This window comes from Hyperolius riggenbachi, chromosome 10, assembly GCF_040937935.1.
Source record: "Hyperolius riggenbachi isolate aHypRig1 chromosome 10, aHypRig1.pri, whole genome shotgun sequence".
NCBI lineage: Eukaryota > Metazoa > Chordata > Amphibia > Anura > Hyperoliidae > Hyperolius > Hyperolius riggenbachi.
In genome coordinates, this window is record NC_090655.1 from 121,665,450 (window position 1) to 121,683,488 (window position 18,039).

Consider the following 18,039-nt stretch of genomic DNA (forward strand, 5'->3'; position numbering starts at 1 on the left):
AGTGGCTTCAGGGCAACTCTGTGAATGTCCTTGAATGCTCCAGCCAGAGCCCAGACTTGAATCCAATTGAACATCTCTGGAGAAATCTTAAAATGGCTGTGCACAAACGCTTTCCATCCAACCTGATGGAGCTTGACAGGTACTGCAAAGAGGAATGGGAGAAACTGGCCAAGGATAGGGGAGCCAAGCTTGTGACATCATATTCAAAAAGACTTGAGGCTGTAATTGATTCCAAAGGTGCATCGACAAAGTACTGAGCAAAGGCTGTGTATACTTATGTAAGGAGTTTTGAATCAGGATGATACCATTTATTGGCTAACTTAGAGATGGATAAACAGTGAGCTTTCGGCTTATAAAAAGCCTTCGTTAGACTGGTTCCTGACCAGAACTGACCATACTTATGTACACGTGATTTCTGAATTTTTTTAATTCTTAATACATTTGCCAAAAACTCAAGTAAACTTTTTTCCCATTGTCATTATGGGGTGTTGTGTGTAGAATTATGATGGAAAAAAATGAATGTAATCCATTTAGGAATAAGGCAGTAACAAAACAATGTGTGGAAAAAGTTATACTTTCCGGATTAAAGGACACCCAAAGCGAAAATAAACTGATGAAATAAACAATTGTATCTGTCTTCCTTCTCCTAAAATGATTTTTTAAGATATTGCACAGTTTTATTTTATGTTTAAATCTACTTTTTAAGTTTTAACTGTTTTATTGTTTTTGCTCAATGACACATTCATTGAAGTATGCCAGAGCTAAAATCTATGTACTATTGACCCTTGTCAACTACTGTTTCTTCAACTAGTGACACATTTTAAATTGGGCTTTCCACTTATTCAACATTGCTTATACATGGGCATATACTAAAAGTCATATATGTGAAAGTATCAAAAGCTCTAACTGCTACATCTGTGTTCTTTCCATAAACATAGATCAGAATTGCGCAAGTCTTTTTTCTTTTCTTTACAGTGTAGCATGTCAAATGTGGCATGCCAGGGCACTTTCTCTTTATTGAGTACATAACTGTGGTATAAGAAGTGGAAGAGAAATACGTTTCACAAACAGACGGTAATCCTTTTAAACAACTGATTTTAAAATGCTTTTATTAAATCATATTTAATATATCCCTGTAACCAGCAGTAGTCACGCCAAAAAGAAAGGCACACTAATAATTTTAAAATAATGGACTGGATTGATTCACCAAAGTCTACATTGGCAAAATTTGCTGCATTTAAAATACAGAAGGCATTTTCCAGTTCTGATAACACGTCTTACACAGCTTACATGGCAAGTTCAAATTTGATATTGCCCTGATTCAGACTGTCCTTGTTTATAGGGTTCATCTGGACATTCACACTTGATAGATGTGGCATACTATTCAGCTCATCCACAGGAATATCTGCACAAAAAATGCATAGGCATGTTATCTACAGTTTGCTGTATACTCATTATATATTCATTACAACATTTTGTTGATACACTGTACTTGTGACAATACCTGAAAGTGCTTAAAATGGTTTCCCCCTCACCAGTAGTGAAATTATGTTTCCACTACTTCTATGAATGTTCTACATAATTCAGGTCATGGTACATTCAGAGAAATAAAAAACAACATAACTTCAATCTTTTTCTATAATAGACATTTTCACATCTGTATAGATTGACTTATTTACATCTAATAGGGTAAAGTGTATTTCTAGGCATGTACAGTTATCCAATCAATGCAGCCAACAGTGTAGTCACCACCTGGTACTCATTATTCAGGCTTTTATTGTATTTACAATTTCTAGGCAAGTATGATGAAACAGCCCTGTATGTTGATGATAATGGTGCCAAAGGCTCTTTTCCTGTTACAAATAAAAGGGCATCTATGTCAAACATTTTTAAGCAGGGTATAAGTCACGGTATATCTTGCCGGAAGTAAGGTTAATATTGTTGTACACTGTCTGTGTACGGCAATATTACCACAGTTCTGTGCATCAGGCCCATGATGAGCTAGACATGTGTAGGTATAGTGCCAAGCATACAAATAACTTGCCTGTGTTTCTTTTCATATTTCTCTGCCTTAAAGAGTAGGGATGCTCGTTCGGATTCCACGGAAATTCTATTTCTGCATTTCCAATCGGAAATTGCATTTTTGCATCAAAATTCAGAAATCTGTAATGCAAGTGCGATAGGTGGATTTTCGCTGAAATTTTCGGGGAAATTTTCGCCGACTTTAACATCAATTTTCTCAAAAACTACAACGTCTTTTTAAAAGAATTTTTTTTCCTATTGTTCCTACTTTTCTGCTTAACATAACTTAAAAATTTGGTGTTTCTAGCACCTATGGGGGCTTTGCTATTAACCTCTAAATTCAGCGTCATACCGCATAGCGGCTCCAATGCGGATTTTTGCGGTAATTTATGCCGACTTTAACATCGATTTTCTTAAAAACTACAAAGTATTTTTTAAATATTTTTTTACTTTTGTTACCACTTTTCTTTTTAACTTAGCCTGACAATTTGGTGTTTCTAAAACTTATGGGGGCTTTGCAATTAACCGCCAAAGTAGGCCACTGTTGACTGTAATGTAAAATGCAGAAAATTCGCATTACCAATATGTGGTATGATGCCAAATTTAGAGGTTAATAGCAAAGCCCCCATAGGAGCTAGAAACACCACATTTTCAGGGCATGTTAAGTAGACAAGAGGAAAAAATCTTTCAAAAAGACCTTGTAGTTTTTGAGAAAATCAATGTTAAAATCTGCGGAAATTACAGCTAAAATCCGTATCGAAATGCGGAAATCATTAGCGGAAAGCAGTAATCGGCAGTGGCAGAAAACGGATTTTCCGCGGAAACAGAAATTGCCATTTCCGACCATCCCTATTAAAGAGTTAAACTTTCAGGTATGCGACTATTTCTCTTTAGTCAGGACCTAGTCCAATGATCTGCAAACTTGGCTCTCCAGCTGTTAAGGAACTACAAGTCCCACAATGTATTGCAGGAATCTGACAGCCACAGTCATTCATAAAGGCAAATGCATTGTGGGACTTGTAGTTCCTAAACAGTTGGAGAGCCAAGTTTGCAGATCACTGACCTAGTCGGACTATAAGGTAACCCTTACTAGTAAGGAATTAGTTATAAAACTCTTGTCTGGAAGAGAACAGCTTTAGCATGCAGGGGATGGATAATATAGGGCAACAGTTAATATATTTTATCTTATGGGACAATAACAGGCTGTATCAGTAATATGAGACAATACAACATAAAACCTATTTTTTAGCTTTAAAAAAATAAATAAATAAACTCTGGCACTCTAAAACACTATTTTTTTAAAGGAGTATAAATAAAATGGTTTGTCTCATCAGTTTATTTTCAGCTCAGGTTTCGACCAGGACAATACACACTTTCAACCAGGCACTGAACCAATTAACATCTGCATGATTGTCAGTTTGCGAACACTTAAAAAGTACTTTGAATCTCTTCCACTGTATTAGATATAAAGAAGTTGTTCTGCTCGAGTGACAAAACAATTTAAAAGATGGCCAGTTGAGTATACTGCTTTTTTGCGATGTGAATGGGGGTAGTTGCTAGGAGACGAATTCCCACTATTAGAGGAAAAGTTAACACATGCATTTACAATACTGTTCAAAGGTTTTAGGCACATTAGAAAAAATTCAGTAAATCAAAAATGCTTTCACAAACAGCAGTGGTAATTTATTTTTGACAATTAAATACAAAGTGAATTAACAGAAGAGAAATATAAATTAAATCAACATTAAATCAACATTTGGTCTGGCCACCCGGTGCTTTCAAAACAACTTGAGTTCATGTAGGTACACTTGCACACAGATTTTTTTTTTTAACACTATTTTTGATTTCGATTATAAAAAGAAAAAGTTTACAGGTGCAGGTACATAGCCAATTATCAAATTTTAGTACAGAGTAGTACAGAATAGGCAAAGTCAAAAAGTGGGGGTGCAGTAAGCGTAGAAGGTTACCCCCAGGGACTGGGGAAATGTACAAGTAGTATATCAGTATCCAAGTCCATATTATAGATCGGAATGGGGTAGATGACAAAGATCAGGCCCATTAATAAAACATAATGCAGAGTTTCACAAAGTCTATGCACCTGTAAATATAAAGTTGAATATTGAACAATAATCAGTTTAAAAAAAACAAAGAGACATTAACCCCTATCTTTGGTCGAGGAGACTAGTAAAGGGAGGAAGATCAGATTGGCTCTGGTACTTTATACATTATAATGAGTGGCCAAAGTGGCAAGCAAAATAAATCCTAAGGTTGACCCTAGTATATAGGAATACTGTGAGGAAACGCGGAAAAGCCGCCGCAAACGCTCAAGGTGAGCGTCCAACATGGCGGCACAACGCGAAGAAACCGCCGCATGGGCAGAGCGGTGGAGTCCGCGTTGGATGCAGCGGATTGCGCGCATAGCAATACTACTGACATTTTGGTTGGACGCGGGGAAGCCGCCGCTTGCTTGGAGAGCGGGGCAGCGGCCCCCGCACCCGAATCAGCAGATACATTGCAAGACATGTCTGGTGTGGCTGGGACTGCTAGTCCACACAGGTTCAGAAGGACGCGTGCGTGCGCTGAGAGGCAGAGTTTATATGACAGCCAGAGAAGAGTCAGCTGACCAAGCGGGTCAGATGACATTTTCACCACTTTCCATTGGTCCAGCACTTAGGGGTGGCGCTGGAGAGCGCTATAGTATATATACTGGGTGCTGGTCATTCTCTGGTTGTCTGCCGTTGCAATCACTACGTGGTAGCACTCAGACCTTGTCTGTATCTGTGTTCTAGCATAGTTTCCAAAGGTATTGATGATCAAGGAACTCACACCTTAGTATTAGGAATATTGAACTGTATTATTTGTTATGACCTTCTGCCTGACTATTCCTCTGAACTCTGATTCTGTACCTTGCTATTTCTGATATCCTGTTGCCAAACTCTGCTCGTTCCTGGACTCCGTATTTGCCTCCTGACTCTGTACCTTGCTATTCTGATACTCCGTTGCCAAACCCTGCCTGTTTATTGGATTCCGTATCTGTCTCCTGAATCTGTACCTTATCTGTCTGTGTGTTAACGACCTGGCTTGCCCGACCTCGAGAACTGGCCTTACTGTTAGAGGCAGTTCCCAGACCTGTTAATGACACCCTCTCACTGGTGTCACTCACGCTCTGTCCTTCCTACTCTCAGCCTAGCTCCTCCCCCGGGAGAGTCTAGGCCATCAGAAGGAACATTCTTCTGTGCCGTACTCAAAGTATACTGTTGCATCTAACACTCACTTGTTATATCAGGTGTCCAGAGGTTAGTAGATATATCTGATTATCGGTGATACTGCAGATCACCAATAATCGGGTATATTCTGTATTCTCGGTGATACTGCAGTTCACTGGTAATCAGACCCTCTCTGTGTTACACCGATCGTGACAAATACCCAGGAGAGACTAGCCATTAGGGAAGTGGTTCTCCCATGGACCCCAAATTTTATCAAAGCGTAGTTCAGTATTCCTCAGCGTAGCGGTTAGTTTTTCCATAAGTTTGATCCATTTGATTTTTATTAGAACTTCTGAGAGTTCTGGGGGGGGGGGGCATTTTTTTTCCAGTTAGAGGATATGGATAGCCTTGCGGCAGTGAGGATATGAATGATTAAAATTCTTTCGAATTTATGGGCTTGCACACAAATTTTGAAGGAACTTCGCAGGATGGTGGTTCCAAACATCATATAGAGCTTACCACAAACTATCTGTGGCTGAAGACTGCCTTATTTTGTCTCTTCATGTAATCCCAGACATGCTCAATGATGTTGAGATCAGGACTGTGCCATATTATCACTCCCACAACACAATGCTTGTCTTTACAGTAAAGATAATTCTTAGTGACATTGGTTGTATGCTTGCAGTCGTTGTCCTGTTGCAGAATAAATTTGAGGCCAATCAGACGTCTCCCTGATTGTATTGTATAATGTATAAATATCGACGCAGGTTGTTTCTGCACACAGCGCTCAGCCCCTAATACCGAAACTAGGCACCGCTACAGCAGCAATGCTATAGTGTGCAGGGCGTGTAAGGGTAATTTGGGGTTCTGAAGTACACCTCCTTCCAAGTTGCAATAATTCAGAAGGGGAATAGTATTTAACTACTTCAGGACCACAAGCTTTACCCCCTAAAGACCAGGCCATTTTTTCTAAAACAGGCCACTGCAGCTTTAAGGCCAAGCTGCAAGGCCGCACAACACAGCACACAAGTCCTTCCCTCCCCCTTTTCTCTCCACCAACAGAGCTCTCTGTTGGTGGGGTCTGATTGCCCCACCAGTGTTTTTTTGTTTTTTTTTTACAAATATTTATCTTTTTTTTATTTATTATTAAATCTGCCTATTTGTGTTTTTTCCCCCTCCCTCCCCCCAACCAGCCGATCACGTTGATTGGCTGTCATAGGCTTCAGCCTATGAGAGCCGATCGCTCTCTAGTGCCCCAGGGGGACAGCCGTGTCACTGTAGATCACAACGCTGTACTATCTTTACAGACGGCGAAGCGGCGATCGCCACTCGGAGACTGAAGGGAAGCAGGAAACTGGGGGGTTTGTACAGGGCCCTGCAAGCGCCATACCGGTGCGAAACGGCTGTTACGCCGTCCATACACCCCCTGGTCACCCATCCCTACCCGTCACGAAGCGGACCCTGGTCAAGGTTTGATGTAACCATACTGTTTTGTCCCGCTATGGATCTGTATACATTTTCATTGTGACTTTTCACGGGGAATAAAGCAACAATTGAAGCGGGGGAACAGATTGCCTTGTTTTGTACTGATATTGCACTAATATGTATGCAGAATTATTTCCTTGTATTTCTAAGTATTGAATATAAAATTAATCCTGACTAAATACCCAACTTCATTTGCAGAAATGCAGTGCCAAACTTGCAAGGAACCTCCACCATGCTGCACTGTTGCCTAAAGACACTCATTATTGTACCTGTCCTTTGGCAAACAAACTGCCTTTTGCTAAAGCCGAATATTTTAAATTCTGACTACTAGTAGTTAGTCCTCAACACTTGATTCTAATTTTTTTGCATCGAAGTTCTTTAGTTCTCATGTGTAGTTGAATTGCATGACCTGTCACATCAGAGATATGGCTTTTCGGATGCAAGTCTTCTATCTGACTATGAGCCTGCAAACTCCCTGATTTTGTAGAATAGTATCTATTAGAAATGATGCTGTTTATAAGTCTAAGGGTAGTCACTCCAAATGTTGATTTGATATTTTTTACCTAGCTCACTTTTGGCCCGATGCTATTGTTAAACTTGCAAGTGCAAAATGAACGAGGTTGGTTTATGCATGTGAATTAGAGAGCACATATTCTATTGCAGCACTCGCCCAGTCTTGCATGAGTGAGCATTAAGTTAGCATTCATGTAATTTGCATGCAGGTTTTAAAGGCATTGTGGGTGTCTCCGGCGTATGCCATTTTGTTTAGCGCAAGCGGAATGTGAATTAGCCATGCCAAATATGGGTGCAAGCTAAGACCTGTGCTCAGACAGGTCTAAACACCAGAGGTTACATGTAAAAGTTGAGCTGTGACTGCTTTTAAAGGGGAACTGAAGAGAGAGGTATATGGAGGCTGCCATGTTTATTTCCTTTTAAGCAATACCAGCTGCCTGGCAGCCTTGCTGATCCTCTGCCTCTAATATTATAAGCCATAGCCCCTGAACAAGCATGCAGCAGATCAGGTGTTTCGCTATCTTTAAAGTCAGATCTGACAAGACTAGCTGCATGTTTGTTTCTGGTGTTATTTAGATACTACTGCAGAGAAATAGACCAGCAGGGCTGCCAGGCAACTGGTATTGATTAAAAGGAAATAAATATGGAAGCCTCCGTATACCTCTTACTTCAGTTCCCCTTTACAGCTGCAAGTGTAAAATACATCAATCATTTTCCTGTGACATTCTAATTAATAACGTCATGTAAAATGTTTAATACATTAAAAAGTGCTATGTGTTTTTATCATATATACAGTATGTTTCGGTCAAAATCATATATTTGGAGTGATATGTTTAAAGGTTAGGTGCACATAATCACTATAGACTACTGTTTTGCAATTGCAGTTTTTCTTAGCAAGAATGAGAGTTAGCAATGTTTGGACTTTAAGCACAGTTTTGGTGCGTCTGCTGACTTCATCAGTAGTTGCTTGTCCATTAGGGATGATCAATGATATGTCAATTTTCAAAGTTTATGCAGATTCATGTACATTTTCATGCAGGTGTACTTCTGCTGGTTCCAAGCGGTACTCGGGTTAATATAGTTATCCAAGAATAACAAATTTAGAGTTTTAGAAAATGATAAATCTTATTTAAGCAACACCAAATTAGTGTTTTATCTAATTAAAAGCAATAGTAAATGCTTGGGAATAGTTTAGAACCAATTATCATGTACTATGATTAAATATATATTTGTCAAGAGGTACTTGTGATAATGTAGTGTAACAGATTCGGGGTTCTCTGTTCCTTGGAACGGAGTTCCCTGTGTTTCTTTTGAAAAAAGGAAGACCAGGAGCCCAATAGTGCAGTATCATTAAAACCCTGGAGGTTCAATTTAGGAACAATTGAATACAAGGATGGGTTGCAATCCTGCAACCACCATATGTGCGTGTGGGAAATTTGGACCGTTCCCGCTTGGTCTCCCGGTCTGCTCCGGACTCGGATGGTCGCTCTCCTCCTTGGGTCTTCTCTACTAGTAGAACGAGTCCCAAAGTAGTGAAGGTCGGCAGCTCTGTAAGAGTACTCAAACAGGGGTTGTGGTAAGGTAAGGTAAGAAACCTTGTTTTATTATTTTCAAAATCAGTCAGTACCTATATATTGGGCGCCTCTCCACAACCCCTATTTGAGCACTTGTGATAATGTTTATTATGCTTGGGGTAAATAGTGGGTACAGCATTTTTAATAGGGGTACATACCAATAAAATGTTGAGAATCACTGGTCTATTCCACAGGATAGATAAACCAATAGTTGTTAAATCCTCAGCCCTGGCAGAGCAGATCTTGCAGAGCTTTAAAAGTATCCTCCTGCAGACACCAAGTGCTCAGAGGGACAATGTGACCGTCACCAAGATATGAGTTAAAAACACTGATCAGTGTCCAGGGGTACCCAGCAAAAATAATTTATTCAAAATGTTGCATAAAAACAGATAAAAACATACTCACATCATGAGTCCTGTACAACAGGGACCCAATCAACATTAAAGAGGAACTCCAGTGAAAATAATGTAATAAAAAAAAGTGCTTCATTTTTACAATAATTATGTATAAATGACTTAGGCCCATATGCAATTCACTTTTTCACCTGAGTTTTCTCCTAGGTGATAATTTTAAACTTGTCAATAAAATGCCTTTTAAGCCACCAGAAAGCAAGAAAATACTCAAAATAAATTTGATAGTAGTCTTTTACCTACTTTTTGGTACTTTTTAAATTGAAAAGTGCTGGAAAGTTATTTTAAATGGAAGATGAAAAATTATCTCCTAGGAGAAAACTCAGGAGAAAAACTGAATTGCATATGGCCCTTAGTGTTTGTAAACAGCTATTTCCCACAATGCAACAAAGTTCACAGACAGGAAATTGCCAGGAGTACCATAATCCTCAGAGTTTTTTGTGGGAGGGGTTTCACCACAATATCAGCCATACAGAGCCCCCTGATGATCCAATTGTGAAAAGGAAAAGATTTCTCATGTAAAATGGAGTATCAGCTACTGATTGGGATGAAGTTGAATTCTTGGTCACGGTTTCTCTTTAAGCATGTCTTAATGCACATCAAGTGCCAGATACTGTAAGTGTAGTACACTTGGAGTAGACCACTCTCTAGATCATTCCTGACCGGTTTCTGCGATTTTGCTGTCACCAGAAGATAAGTTGTCCATGTTTTCAATAGTCATTCTCTAAGTAGGTCAAAACATTCCTTGGACTATATTCAATCCTCGAGAACAAATTCTTTTATGAAAAAGTAAGTATATAAAGCTTTTATATGCATAGTTCAGTGTATGTTCTGTTCTGTCCTCTTATGAAGAATGTCAAATAGCACAGTGCTAAGATGAATAAAATGTTTATACCCATACTTATGTGCATGTTCTTTGCTGTTCTGTCCTTTTATGAGGACTGTGAAATAGCACTGTGCTAAAATTAATTTAGTGTATTGCCTTTAGCAATATAGCAGATGTAGCTGATCTATTCTAACATGGCCAAGGCAAAGTGCATTGATAGGAAATGTGTGACTTGGTGAAGTAACTATAGTGCAACATACACATTTGTGTGTGTGCTTGAGGGTGTTTGTGTTGTGTCAGTGTGTGTCAGTAAGTTGCCTGTGGTTAGGCTGAAGTAAGTGGGTGTGCTGAGTAGCATGGCCTTGCCTATGCTTGGTGCGGTGGCTAGATGTGTGTTGTCTGTGTGAGCTTACACTGGCACCTTGACGCTGGCTTCCAGAAGGGCCAGGGCTCCTGGGAGACCTGTTTCTTTGTCGGTGTGGAGATCTTCTCCTATCCCTTTGCGAACAAAAATACTTTTCACTATGGTTTTGGCTAGTGGAGCCATTTCTTTTCATATTGGCTGACATGTTAATGAATAAGAAATGCAATCTAGGAACTGAACTGCCTTTAGTATTCAATATTTATACCCTACTTCACACACCTTGGTAAAACGAATCTTAATAACCTTCATTAACCGTGGTTTACATAATTAGTAACAACCCAATGACTATGATTGCATTAACTATTAATGGTAACTTTTATGCATCAACATTATTGAGCTTCTTTAAAAAAAAAAAAATTATCCCCACTTGGAACAAACACATATGAAAAAATTGAGGGGGAAATGCAGGATTAAAATGTCTGTATGTATTGATTTGCTTGCTAGTGTGTTTCATAACATTTCTTTTATAAGATATGTATATACAGTATATCAATTCATAGAAAATAACCGATCTAAAGCTTATTGTGTTTATAAACATTGTTATTGCTGTACTACAAAAATATATATAAATAAAATATGCGTTGTAAAAATCTTACTTGAACGGAAAAAAACAACTAACAAATTACATTTTCAACAGTCAACAACAAACAACCAAACTGTGGAAATGTGTTTAGAACTCACATGAAAGCTATGCAATTTTGCATGCACCATAAACTGCAGCGAAAGCGAATTCATAAATAAGACGTATGTTATGCTATTTCCCATTTGCTAAGTCGCATGCTATATCACATATGTTTCAAACCACCGATCAAAACAATAGGTATATATAAAATATTTATTGGTATTTACACCTCATTTTAACTGATTGAACCTCCTAGTTAGCAGTCAATTCAATGTTTTAGGCCCCTTTCACAGTGGGAAGTTGCGTTTGAGACGACATTAAAGTCGCACAACGTGCCCCTAACGCATTGCATGTAGGTTATAAAATTGAACGTTATTTTGTACTACGTTATGTGTCTCTTGGTGCGCTGTTTTCGTCGCATAGTGATGGAACGAAAACGGCGCATGCGTTACATTAAAAAAAAAAAAACATTACTGAGCATGTGCAACACACAGCGCAGCAAATGTATTGCTAAACACACAGCATGCAGCACTTTCTAAATATTGCTACACGTTACACACAACGCAACGTGTGCACTGTGAATGTAACACAGACTTTGTGTTGCTGTGCGTTAGTCTGTGTTATAAAATTTTCTAACGCGGGACTTTAACGTCGCACTATGAAAGAGACTTTAAAATACAGAGTGAATGTGAAATAGTAATGTACACATCACAACTAATAACGCCAGGAATAGCATCGGGCCCTTTGTATTCTGCAAATTGATAAGAATATACAAAAGTATATTTGTGAAGACAGTCTTACTTTACAGCATTTTTTTTTTCACATCTGCCTAAAACTGCCTACTTATTTATTTATCCCTTCATTTTGATTTACAGGCATTACTCCACTAGTGGGTTTGAGAGTATGGTTACATACGTGCTGTGTTCCTACAAGTAGATTGTTGGTTGATTAATATGTGATCTTTGGAACATCATAGGCTACGTGGCGGAACATACACATAAGCTAAATTTAGCATTGCCCATAAATGAAATACTAAAGTACAATCACATAAACTCCTATACTCAAAAGAAAACCAAAGGAATACTAAAGTTATTGGCTACAGCAGTCAATCACATGTCATTTGGGAAATGAAACAAAGATTTGACTGGCTACTTTGGACAAGTGTGCCTGTTTTGTGCTGTACAGTAAGGATGCAAATAGTTTTTATTTATCAACTTACAACTGATGAAATGGTTATGTAGAGTAGACCACATAACATGTGAGGTATATTATCCTTTCTGACACAGCTGCTAGTATATTACTCCTATTTGGGTCTGGTAGATAAATCTTTTCTATTCACTTTTTTCTTTATTTTATTTTGTTTCTATCTGCTTTTACCTCTCACGTTCTTCTGAACCATTTAGGCGATAATGATTAACTAATACTATACAATATTTGTCATGACAGGACATGATATGGCAAAAATGTAAGTTTAGCTCTGTAGGATGTGATGGACTTGTCCTGGGTCAACCCTTGAGTAGGGTTATAGATTGCTAAACCCTATAGAGAGGGGTATATTTAAAATATTTATTGGTATTTACACCTCATTTTAACTGATTGAACCTCCTAGTTAGCGGTCAATTCTATGTTTTAAAATAGTGAGTGAAAACATCCACTTGAAATGGCCTTGTTATTTTCTCACTTTACCATAATATTTATGAGGGAGACCTTTCAACCTAATAGTTTAACAAGGGTGCAAGAAAAATTTTAGACTATAAGCATAATAGCAACAGGAAGAATCTGCAGATGTCCCTGAAACTGGTAATAAGCTCAAACAAGTATTAGGCAAAAGAAGGTGGATATTCAATGGCAGAGATAGAAGCCTCTCTGAAATAAATCTGATCAGGGAGGGATCTATTACTGCCACACACTGCAAATATATTTTTAATAATTTCACTATGGAATCTATGGAATGGTCGCCACAGTGCAGGACCAAATGGGAGGCCGCTCAGGTCTCCCCCATTTAGTACTCTCCTTGGGGACCCTGCAGAGTGTTGCAGAAGAGCATACCTTTCCACCAGCAAACTCCTCCTTCACTGCTTCATCTTCACTCTTTAGTTGCATCTTATTACCATATGGTTCTAATGGTTTTATATTTATTGTTTTTAGATTTTTCTTTATATGTGTAGGCCTGATGAAATGTCTATCCCAAAACAAGTCAGCGTTGTCGCCTCAATATTTACAACTGCACTAATCTTGATGTTAATTTCTACTGTATGTTCGCCATTCTTTGCTATGGAAAATGTTTCCTGAAGGATACCTTTTATGAACATTTTTGTGCAAGTGTTGTCTTCAATAAAAACTTTTTGTAGTTTTGCATATAAATTCTTCAGGTTTCTTCAATATTTTTGATATACATATCCTTGTATTGGTATAAAGTCTATAGGATGGAAATAGGACACAGGAGGAGTGCCCCATGTTAACAGATGAGTGTGCACTCCACTGCCAACACTCTGCAAGGGCGCTCAAAGGGCTATTTTAGATGGGGGTCCTGGGAGGCGGGTCTGCCGCAAATCTACTGTAGCTATTGCAGCATACCCACCCCCCTTTCAAGCAAGAACTTTTAGTTCGGAGCAATTGACATTTTTAAACGATTTTGGATAGAAATCAATCAAAATTATGATTTGGTGGTCAAGTTGGGGCATTGATCACATTGCTTAAATTTGCAAGGGAAAATAATTAGATGTATGGGCACCTTAACAGTAATCAATGCTCATCTTCTGTCCGCCTTAACCCTATCCTTGGCAGGTGGATGACTTGGTTGCCAGTACTTGGCTACTGAATACAGTGTATAAATTAGGCAAATAAATTTGGTTGTGATGCCACCCATTTTATACACTTTAGCTCATAGCCGGTACTTAGCTATATAACAGCTGTACCCAGATCATACACCTAGTACTGTTGAACACAGCACCTGCCACTGTTGGTTATCATTTAGTCGTACTATTTTCCATTTCCAAAGCTTCCTCATAGATTACACAGCTAAGGATCAAACACTAAAAATTAGACAGTGGTAGGGGGAAGTCTGGCAACCATAAAAGCCAATTACTATTTTAATAGACAGTGATTCAAGGATCCTAAAAACTATATAAGGCAACACAGAGACACATATAGGTGGTTTGCAAAGGTAAGGGTGAACAGTCATTACTTTAAAGACAATCTGTACCTAAAAAAAATGAATCCACATAGAACCTATTGCCTTTCGTACTCAAGCATAAACCTGGGTACAGAAATGAGATAGCAATCAGACATGCAAAGAATGATCCAACAACCATCATAGCAGATGTGCTTATGAACTTACAGTACAGACCAAAAGTTTGGACACGCCTTCTCATTTAAAGAGTTTTATTTATTTTCATGACTATGAACATTGTAGATTCACACTGAAGGCATCCAAGCTATGAATTAACACATGTGGAAGTATAGTACATAACCAAAAAGTGTGAAACAACTAAAAATATGTCATATTCTAGGTTCTTCAAAGTAGCCACCTTTTGCTTTGATTGCTGCTTTGCAGTAGCTATCCTGCCAAGTAGATTCATTCCCAGAGGCCATTTGAGATTTGCAATTCCTGGCTGTGTATATGGCTTATCAAATCAACATATTGCCCGTGTTGTGCTGTCTTCATTAAAGTCTCAGCTAGCCAACCATGCTTTCATTTAAGATATGCTTCTTCAGTTTCCAATAAAAAGAAAAAGTGAAAAGAATATAAAAATTGCCTTTGCCGATTTGGCTGGGATGTTATGCTGTTCTTGTGCCTCAGACAGTTTGAGTCACAGATGCAAAACAAATACAGTGGGATGCGAAAGTTTGGGCAACCTTGTTAATCGTCATGATTTTCCTGAATAAATTGTTGGTTGTTATGATAAAAACATGTCAGTTAAATATATCATATAGGAGACACACACAGTGATATTTGAGAAGTAAAATGAAGTTTATTGGATTTACAGAAAGTGTGCAATAATGGTTTAAAAAAATTAGGCAAGTGCATAAAGTTGGGCACCATAAAAAAGAAGTGAAATCAATATTTAGTAGATCCTCCTTATGCATAAATTACAGCCTCTAAACGCTTCCTGTAGGTTCCAATGAGAGTCTGGAATTTGGCTGAAGGTATTTCGGACCATTCCTCTTTACAACACATCTGTAGTTCATTCAAGTTTGATGGCTTCTGACCATGGACTGCTCTCTTCAACTCACACCACATATTTTCAATTATATTCAGGTCAGGTCTGGGGACTGAGATGGCCATTTCAGAATGTTGTACTTGTTCCTCTGCATGAATGCCTTAGTGGATTTTCAGCAGTGTTTAGGGTCGTTGTCTTGTTGAAAGATCCAGCCCCGTCGCAGCTTCAGCTTTGTCACTGATTCCTGGGCATTGGTCTCCAGAATCTGCTGATACTGAGTGAAATTCAGTATCCCTCAACTTTGACAAGATTCCTAGTCCCTGCACTGGCCACACAGCCCCAAAGCATGATGGAACAACCACCATATTTTAAAATAGGTAGCAGGTGTTTTTCTTGGAATGCGGTGTTCTTTTTCCTCCATGCATAACGCCCCTTGTTATGTCCAAATAACTCAGTTTTAGTTTCATCAGTCCACAGCACCTTATTCCAAAATGAAGCTGGCTTGTCCAAATGTGCTTGAGCATACCTCAAGCGGCTCTGTTTGTGCTGTGGGTGGAGAAAAGGCTTCCTCTGCATCACTCCTGCATACAGCATCTCCTTGTGTAAAGTGCACCGAATGGTTGAACGATGCACAGTGACTCCATCTGCAGCAAGATGATGTTGTAGGTTTTTGGTGCTGGTCTGTGGGTTGACCCTGACTGTTCTCATCATCCGTCACTTATGTTTATCCGAGATTTTTCTTGGTCTGCCACTTCGAGCGTTAACTTGAACGGAGCCTGTGGTCTTCCATTTCCTCAATATGTTCCTAACTGTGGAAACAGACAGCTGAAATCTCTGAGACAGCTTTCTGTATCCTTCCCTTAAACCATGATGGTGAACAATCTTTGTCTTAAGGTCATTTGAGAGTTGTTTTAAAACCCTCATGTTGCTACTCTTCAGAGAAAGTTAAAAGAGGAGGGGAACTTACAATACTCTTTCTCATAATTAGATTCACCAGTGTAAGTAGGTCAGGGGTTACTGAGCTTACCAAGCCAATTTGAGTTCCAATAATTAACTGTAAAGGTTTTGGAATTAATAAAATGACAACAGTGCCCACATTTATGGACCTGCCGAATTGTATTTAAACAATTATTGCACAATTTCTGTAAAGCCAGTAAACTTAATTTCACTTCTCAAATATCAGTGTGTGTCTCTCCTATATGATATATTTAACTGACATTTTTTATCGTAACAACCAAGGATTTATACAGGAAAATCATTAGGATTAACAAGGTTGCCCAAACTTTCGCATCCCACTGTATGCAGGTTTGGTGTTCCGACTCCACTGGCCGAATGCCTGCTGCAGTTATATGAATCAAACTTGTGAAGCAAAAAAAGATCAGGAAGATTCAGAAACAATAAGCAAAGAGATAGCAAGGGTATCAGTAAACTTCTTCCTTAAGACCCTGTTTCCATTAATGCCACGGCCGTCTCTACAAATTCGGTACTGATTTCAATAGGCTGCAATTTCCAGAATTTGCGAGTGGGGAAACGCTATGAACTGCCTCTAGTGGAAACAAGTTCTAAAGGAAATCCTCTAAAATGTGTTAATAGTATGGCCACATCATTCCTCACGAAATTGACACAATAGCAAAAACAAAATAAATGTCACCCAGTCTATGAGAGGATTTTTTGGGGCAAAAAAAAAAACAAAAAAAAACCATAAAATACCACAAAGTTCTCAGTCCAGCTGACAAGTCCTCTATTGTTGTATGAAGTCCCTTGGTGTTTGGGCTGACCAATAAAAGAGGTTTATATGCTAACATCTCAAAGCACAGTGTACACTGAGTACTGTGTATATGCTACTACTGGCTTATTTCTGAAATATACATTTGTGAAAATAAGTTTATTGAACCTGCATATACCAAGCTGGTGCAACAGTGGTGGGTGCTGGGCACTAGGGCACTGGAAGCTATGGCCTATTGATGCAGATGAAATGAATAGGAACATTTTTGCGTTTTTATTGCTATCCATATCTACAGTAGATTGAGGAGAAACTTCTGCACTTCTGTCAAGACAGTAAGTTGCACAAACCTATTTAGGATTAACAGAGACTACAATAAAAAGAATACTAGATTGTAAAGTGGCAAAGAGAAGACAGAGTCCCTAATTTAATTGCTGATGTTCATGATCATGATTGTAAAATATGGACTCTCACTAGAACCAGCTGCCTGTCTCTGAGAGCTCTCTGCAGAAAGCAGAGGAAATGTATCTTATGTGCAACATAAACATTTGTAATACTGTGGTGTGTGAAACCTGATACCAGAGCCATTGCTCTGCATCAATATTACACTGTTCTTAGCATGTCAAACTGCAGAGATTTACCTATGCAAATGAGACATTCCAAACGTAGCTAAAATCTACACACAATGCATTACAACTTTTGCTACTGATAGTTAACATGAAAAGTAGGAAAATGTTTGGTTTCATTGTGTTCCTTTAAAGGGAAGGTTCAAGCACAATTAAAAAATGAGTTTCACTTACCTGGGGCTTCTACCGGCCCCATGCATGCATCCATCCTGTGCCCTCGTAGTCACTCACTGCTGCTCCAGTCCCCCACTGGCAGCTTGCCAACCTTGGAGGTCGGCGGGCCACACTTCGTACATTTTTACGCATTCCTGCTAGTGCAGGAACATTAACACATACATTTTTACGCATTACTGGTTCAATGCGTTACGCATGGGGCTGGTAGAAGCCCCAGGTAAGTGAAACTCATTATTTTATTTTGCTTGAACCTTCCCTTTAATCTATTTAG

The 18,039-nt window shown here is 38.8% G+C and overlaps 1 protein-coding gene across 4 annotated transcripts in view; it reads right to left on the reverse strand.

Moving 5' to 3' along the window:
- Nucleotides 1–1,092: 1,092 nt before the first annotated feature.
- Nucleotides 1,093–18,039, reverse strand: part of LRRC20 (leucine rich repeat containing 20) — a 576,862-nt gene continuing 559,915 nt past the window's right edge. For 2 of the 4 annotated variants that reach the window (XM_068257847.1, XM_068257846.1), the window contains exon 5: nucleotides 1,093–1,405. In XM_068257847.1, coding sequence (XP_068113948.1) covers nucleotides 1,287–1,405 — 119 coding nt within the window. In that variant the 3' untranslated portion in view covers nucleotides 1,093–1,286. The remainder of the gene's footprint in view (nucleotides 1,406–18,039) is intronic. The other 2 variants (XM_068257850.1, XM_068257848.1) reach the window with 2 other exon arrangements.